The 7,661-nt window shown below is 31.8% G+C and overlaps 1 protein-coding gene across 2 annotated transcripts; it reads right to left on the bottom strand.

Annotated features, from left to right (window-relative positions):
- Positions 1–1,148: 1,148 nt before the first annotated feature.
- On the bottom strand, positions 1,149–7,218 carry VhaAC45 (Vacuolar H[+] ATPase AC45 accessory subunit). Of its 2 annotated transcripts, none has more exons than XM_074113314.1 (5): positions 6,335–7,218; positions 6,157–6,259; positions 5,391–5,563; positions 5,085–5,308; positions 1,149–3,918 (listed from the first exon to the last, which is right to left on the bottom strand). In XM_074113314.1, exons 1-4 carry the CDS (start codon positions 7,109–7,111, stop codon positions 5,099–5,101), a joined length of 1,263 nt encoding a protein of 420 aa, XP_073969415.1. In that variant the 5' UTR covers positions 7,112–7,218; the 3' UTR covers positions 1,149–3,918; positions 5,085–5,098. The 2 variants fall into 2 exon arrangements, with proteins under 2 accessions (XP_073969415.1, XP_073969414.1); XM_074113313.1 differs by having other exon boundaries at positions 1,149–4,442; positions 6,335–7,217.
- Positions 7,219–7,661: the final 443 nt, after the last annotated feature.

The raw sequence follows: 7,661 nt of genomic DNA, 5'->3' as shown, positions 1-7,661 counted from the left end.
GCTCACTTTTCTGGCATTAATCTCGTGGCCATTTTTTTTTTTTTAATGTATGTATAAAGATAATTGTAATATAGTGCCAAATTTTTGTTTTACTCCCAAGTTTTTTAATCCAACATTATAACGACTAAGTTATAGCATTTGTTGTCGCGGTTCATTATGGGTAAATTGTTTTTATAAAATTAACAAAAAAAAAAATCTTTTGGAGTAACATTTCATCTTCTGCAGGCTCAGAAAACACGTGCATCGCATGGGCCTGGCAGATGATAGACAGCCTTTGTAGGTTTCCTCAGGAAGATGAGGAAACGGTACTCAGCACGTGTTGTGTCAGTGTAAGGGCCTTGTCTGGGCTAAGGATGTTACAGTGGAGTCTCGGTTATCCGTCACCCTTTTATCCGTCTACACCAATTAACCGCCGTCACTCTCCTCAGTATTTAAAAATAAAAATAAAAATTATTTTAAAAAGAAAACTTTCTTTTGAGATTTTTTCCTTTGTCTTTTAGGTAAATACTCGTGTCCATCATTCCACAGTTTGTGGGTTTTTCCTCCTAAAAAGATCAACCAGAAACAAAACCGGCCACAAAACCGATTAGATGTTGCAGACATTGTATTCATTAATTTTAATACACAATAGAATGAATTGAATAATGAAACATAGCTGCCCTTTAAGGCTTAAGCGTATAAACGTATAAAATATGTATACCAGTTAATACAAAGTTTTATACACGTTAAACAAAAGAATCTGGAAATTTTCCTGTTTTTTTTTTTATTATCCGTCTATTCGACTATCCGTCACGTGTCCGGTCCCGATCATGACGGATAACCGAGACTCCACTGTACTTCTCTGGGGGAGGAAAAACCAAGGCCTGGTGAGCTTTACCCCAGGAGTCACTTTCCAGAATTAAGAGTCTGATTAAACGGTCGGGTCTGGAGGGTGAGCTTTAGAGTGAGGGGAGCCACAATAGATCCAAAGGGGTCGCAGTGGTGTGGGCCTTGAGGCCACCCTAATCTAATCTAACATTTCATCTTCCCTTCCTCACAAAACAGTTCCTGAAGAAGAACAGAGCTGTCCGAAACGTAACATTTCAGTTTTTTTTGTCTTTTTGTCCCAGCTACCATTGAAGTTTTGTAGGTAACTACATATAACAAAATTGTTTTTGCAAAATTTAATTTCCAGAAAAAACTAAACAAAAATTTATTTAAAATAAATTATAATTTTAACAATTTCTAGTATTTTACTTCTAATTTGTTCCTATACATAAATACAATACAACATAATGTACATGAATACAATCGCACTAACCGGCTATTCTGTTATCGTTTTTTTCATTTACTCTAATTTGTTTTTACAATTCCAAATAAATATACATACTAAGAAATACAAATGAAATTTACAACCAATTGAAACAAAAATAATTAATCTTCCTAAAACGAGAAATTATTTATTAATTACTCTTATACATATACAAATTATAATAATTATTTTTTTTACATAACTAAATACATACACCTGAAATTTATTATACACCAATTTAATACGAAAACAATCCCGCTATCCCAAAGATGATGAAACACTAGTAACCAAATTTTTGTAATTGCCACAACTAGATTGGATAAATTGGTGAAAAAAGTTAATAAATTAATCTTTATATATATATATATATATATATATATATATATATATATATATATATATATATATATATATAAAAAACTGAGGCTGTCAAGCAGAGATAAAAAGTGAAACTTTGTGATTCGACAGCCCGGCAAGAACCAAACAAGTATAGCAATCCAGAAAAAAATGAAGCTCCAGTAAATGGCGAGACTGCTGGGGGGGATAGGTCAAGTTTGAATGAACTTAGTGATCCTTCTTAAGCGTGATATGTCCACGTTATGTGGTAGAAAGGAAACGAATGTTTGACGACATATACAGGTACTTAGATGCACCATTTCGCTACGAAGACATAATATTCTCCACCAACATATATGTGCTTAAGTCTATAGAAGAGCTAGCAATGAAATATGAATGTATTTAAAAGTTATAGAATGAATGCAAGGAAATGATTACAGAAGGATTACGGTGATTTTAATTTCGGTTAAGCTATAAGGATGGCAGGAATATAGAGTACTGATCCATCCATTAGTTGTAAGTTTGTATGTAAATAGTTGTATATAGAAGAGGGATGAATGAGTGAAGCGAATGAATTTGTAAGTAATAATGGAGAGTGAGTGATATTCTAGTGATAAGCACCTAGACGATGCTGGCAGTATGGCGGAAGCCAATGCCAAAAAAAGAAAACAAAAAAACAAAAAATGTGACTTTCCAGATTGTAAATTTATTATTTCTTTTTAATTATCTTAGAGTGAAGATGAGCAGAGCGCTAAGAAACATGGTAAGTGATGAGTTGGTGAAAAAACAGATTAAAAATCACGTTAGTGCATATTTATGATACATTCAATATGAAACGAATCCTTCTTAGCGTACAAAACAATAAGCGCTTATAAATGATTAATCACTAACCTAATTTCCTAGCAGCCAAAAAGAGGTCCAGACAATTTTTCTGCCTTTTTGATCTACCAGGTTAACCATTCAATTATTATTGATTAATTTTGACGATTGAGATGCCTGGACGCTTAAAGCCAGCTTATTAGCCTTATTACGTAGTATTTGGCTATAAATTTTGAGTTATTATGAACTAGACAACAACTAATTAGCCAAAAAAAACATCTTGAAGAGCAGCATGATGAACTAATCTATAAAATTTGTTACATAGTTGGATAATGCTGAATAGGAACCCTGAAAGAAACAGAATCCTTTCAATATCCAAGTAAACGAAAAATAAAATCGTCATCAACCAAATTCACGGAAGTCCTAACTAGCTGAATCTGGCATACTGGGATGATTTAAAGTTATTCTAAAAAATCTCTTTTAACATTTTCAATTTTTTGCTGACGTTTACAATTTCAAATGGTAGCATATGAAAATACATTATATATATAAAATACTACAGAGACCAATCTTTTTACTCCAAATAACGCGTACATAAACTAGCATTAACTATAATCTTTTTTTCATACTAAAACTGTAGCATGAAAAATTGAAAATAAAAGCAAGTTTTTTGATTTAGTTTTACGGCTTGAGACCAAGAATTATAGGTTTAGTTTTGTAAGGAATGGAAGCCCCACTCCATAATATTTTATGATTATAAATTCTCCATTTAACATAAATTAATTGTTTTATTTCAAAAGTAATAAATGGTACAAAAAGTGTTTTTATAAACCAAATAATCACTGATTTTAACCGCCATATGCTCGTTTGTAATTGTAGTTGTGGCCAGTTCAATATTGTCAAGCATCTTCAAAGATTGGTTTAGGTTCTAATAGGGAATTTTTAACTTATACTAAAGACGTGAAACTTAATGAACCAAAATCCAAAAGTTTTCACAAAGAACTGATAAAATGACGATAAAAACAATTATACAATCCAACATTAGGGAGGCCAAGCTAATTCAACAATAATATCCAAACTTTTATTACTAATACCACAAATAAAAGGAATGTTTATAGATTTTTTTTTTTTACTTATTATTAAATCACAAATGAAATCTACATTAAAATGAAGAATTAAATGAAATAACAACTGTACCTTCATAAAACATACATAAATTAGGGAATGGAACACTTTATGTTTAAATAGAAACTATTTATTATTTTAACAATACCTATTATTTTTCTTGAATAATAAAAAAATTGCATTAAAAAAAAGGCCAAGAAATACTATAAAATACAGTTTAATGAAAATCAAGCCCATTAATCAGCTGTCTTTCACTTTTATGTAATTAAGTAAATAAACATACCAAAACTGTGAACATTATGGAAAAAAGTCCTTCCAATGATGACTATTTGGTGTCCAGTTAATTTCTTCGTTATAAAATAAATAATATTAATTAATACCATTAATTATTAATATAAATCATTATTTTCTAGATTAATCATCTAAAATTAGGGAAAATCATATTCGAATGGCGTTGTTCTAGATTTTTTTTGGTTGATTACCTAGGTTAATTGCTGATGATTTTTGGTATGTATAAATTTTTAAACATTTATCAATTCTGCATAATAGAATTCAGCAGTTTTGTTTCATGAAGGGAACTTAGTTTGTTCAGTTTTTTTTTGGTGACTTAACTATTTATCCTGTTTAAATAATGTTTTGACAAACTCTTGCTAAAGACTGTCTTTATAAGCAATATACAATACACAATTAAACCAAATTATAGTGTACAATTATTATATTAGTAATAATGTATTCCTCCGAAATAGAATGGAGCATTAATCAATTTAAACTATTCAAAACATTCACGCTGCAAAAATTTGTGGCCGCCATATTGTGAAAAAATTGGTTTTCAAAATATGCGCATGCGTATTGTCCAGCATAACTGAAAATCCTGGAACAGTCCAAGAGTCGTTTATTACTTAACTTCTAGTAGTGGACCCAGCAAAAATTTGAGAATCAACCAGAGAGAAATTTCACTTAACCCTCCAGGGGAGCACTGGTAAATTCTGTTCCCTATCCTGCATTTTCTTTGTTTTATTTGACAAAAAAAAAAGGTTATCAAATGCCTTCTCCGTTAAAGCTATCATTCCAGTATTTATCTTTAGTATCAATGTATGCCGATTTAACTTTCAATAATTTTTAAATTCTTTCACTAGGCAAGAAAGCTGGAACTTTATATTCAGATAGCGCCCTGCCAGGAAACCTGGATTGTAACCTGGAGATCAATATCCCTTAACCGGAAGGAAGCAACACTTTCCTGAATGAATTTTTCACTGTTTTTTTTTTTTAGAGCGATAGAAAATTCAGTTAATTACAGTTAAGCAAGGAATTAGACATATTTTTTGTGAACGTGAACTGAGTTCACCATGCGCCCAGTCGTGTAATCCTTAATTACACGCTTGTTTAAGGATTAATAGATTAACAGTTTTGGGAGAAAAATTTCAATGAAAATAATTCTAATTTTGCTAAATGACCTCTGACTACAGAGGGTATCTTCCTGTACCCGAATATTACTAAATGATAAAAAGATTACCTCTATCATTTCACCTAATCTGCACCGCCAGCTTGTATAGTTTTGCCCTTAGGATCATCAAATCTGTCCATAGTTCTTATATCCATCAGCATGACAATACCCCAGGTGAGGATCAGACCAAGTATAAAGGTTACGATTAAACCAGACCATATGCCTGGAGTGAAGAATACAGTTTTTGCTTTTGCAGTTTCACCAAATTCAACGCCTGTCATAAAAGCTTGCGCCTAAACAGGTAAGAAACTTATATAAATACTGTAATATACGTATTAACTTAAACGAGTCTTTGATTTTTATTATAACATTAACCTGAAGTCCACCAAAACGCAATTCTACATCTTTTTCATCCTTACTCCTGAACACCACAGGCGATGTTGTTTTAAAAGATTTACCGATTGGGGCCGATATATCAGCTTCTGGGTATAATTCTTCTTTGACTGCACCATCTTCAAACTCCACAAATGCCAGCTTCCAACGATTCTCTAAGTTATTTGAAGTATTAAGAAGTATAAATTTGGTTTATTTAAGATAATAGATGGTGATAATTGAGTCTCTTTAAAATTAGTATGAATTTTAAAAGCAAAGACTCTTATTGGAGGAAATAACTACCACATTCCCACTCAAACCAGAAAATTTTGCATGAAATTCACTGCAGATTTCATTCTTCTGCTGAACCTTAACGAAAGATATTTAAATTGGAATCACATTATCTCGCTTTTTTTCAACTAGCTACCTCTACTTTACTGCAGATTATTGATATCTTTGATGTGATTCCATTTAGGGTGTCCTAAATATGTGAATTTCTATTTTTCCTACATTCACATATTCTGATCTTAATTTTTTCTTAACAGGGGTGACCTTTCACGTCCATGTACTTCCGAAAACAAGTACTTTAAAACATTACTGAAAAGTAGATTCTTAAGGCCACAAATCTGTTGCCAGCCAAATTAACCAAACATATGAAATGTTCGCAATTAGCAGTCAAAGCTGTTAGAGACTTAAATTTTTATACTTTCACGTGAAACCTATAACCTTGATCCTTTAATTTAATACAGCTTAAATAATGTTAGCATACCTTCTTTCTCAAAACGAAAACGTAACTTCATCAGTTTACTTCCATCGTTATATTTATATGAAGATATTAACCTTGTATAGTTAGTACGGTCATCCATTTTGCACTGTTGAAAACAAAGTAAATAAAAAATCACCGCCTTATTCATTTAAAAACATTAAGATAAGTAAAATATACTCACACAATCGGGCGATGTAAGAGTAATAGTTTCATTTCCGACAGTAATGACAGGATTATCAAATGGATCAATTACATAGTTCTTGTCGCTAATGTTACCTTTCAAAATGTTCAGAGAAGCAGGTGAACTGGAAGTAGAAGAGTTATTTTTCTCTTCTGCTTCTCTCCTAACCCGGTTACTTTCAAATTCCATCCAGGAACTTTGTTTACCTGTGAAAATAGCAATAATGCTGCTGTGTTTAGCTAATAGTTGGCTGTAAATTTCAGCAATATTTGCATCATGTCTTCGCAATAAAGCTGGCCGATCTTCATTGCTTAATGGATCCTTCATTTTCACCTCCAACAGTACACCACCCTTTGTTGGAAGATTATTTCTATCATACTTTTTCCACAGATAGTTATTGCTTACTACTAAACTTTTCATAGCATCTAATGGGTTTTCAACAGAAGGTATGAATTCCGTTTTTGCTGCCATTTTTGTAAGATTCCTTAATTGTGAGAAAGATCCTTGCTGCTGTACATCTTGCCAGCTGAAATCTTCCATACTCAATGTTTCTTCTAGAAAGAGCGCTATCAGAGGATTGTGAACATGTATCTTTTTGATAATATGATTAGAAAATTCGTCCGAATCTAATTGATACAAAGCTGGTATTACATCTTGTTTATCGCTTGTTGAACTCGCTTCCCAAAGTAGAACTGGCACACCCGACAAAACACTACCAATTATTGATAGAAATAAAATAAATAACACAGACTGCTTATAAACGACCGACATTTTCATGTCGCCCTTGCAGATTCAGTTCCAAACACAGATATAGAACAACGAATACAGATAGATAGTAAGATATTTAACCTTAACAAGAAAGTGGGCGTTTCCCTTTTTAGTTTCAACCACAGCCTTTTATAAATGTATCTGGAAGTAAAATAAAACTGAAATATTTTAATATAATTTAAATTACAGAAATCTAGAATACGAGTAGAAGAAAAAAAATTAAGAATTTTATTTAATTATGAACCATTAAATACTTGGACATTTTAAAACTTTTAACACTATATTATATGATATTTGGGATCAATAGCTCCTTCAGCCGTCTGTTACCCTGATAGAATTCTCACGGAATTTTGTCCGGCGCAATCTGGCGGGCTCTAATTATTTAGCAATCCACTCAGAGTGAGGTTCACTATTTTCTTGCGGAGGATCTGGGTATAAGATGATATTCAACTGAGAAAATCAAGATACTTTCATGATTGTTTTTAATCAAACTATAGATGAATAACGTACTATTTATTCGGATTTTACTTTTTAACTTTTTGAGATTAGCAGTTATGAT

The sequence above is a fragment of the Rhodnius prolixus genome, unplaced genomic scaffold, assembly GCF_049639745.1.
Source record: "Rhodnius prolixus isolate KJV_2025 unplaced genomic scaffold, Rpr scaffold_7, whole genome shotgun sequence".
In the NCBI taxonomy this organism is placed as follows: Eukaryota; Metazoa; Arthropoda; class Insecta; order Hemiptera; family Reduviidae; genus Rhodnius; species Rhodnius prolixus.
Note: the sequence above shows the minus strand (reverse complement) of the source record. Positions and strands in the feature narration are given on the sequence as shown.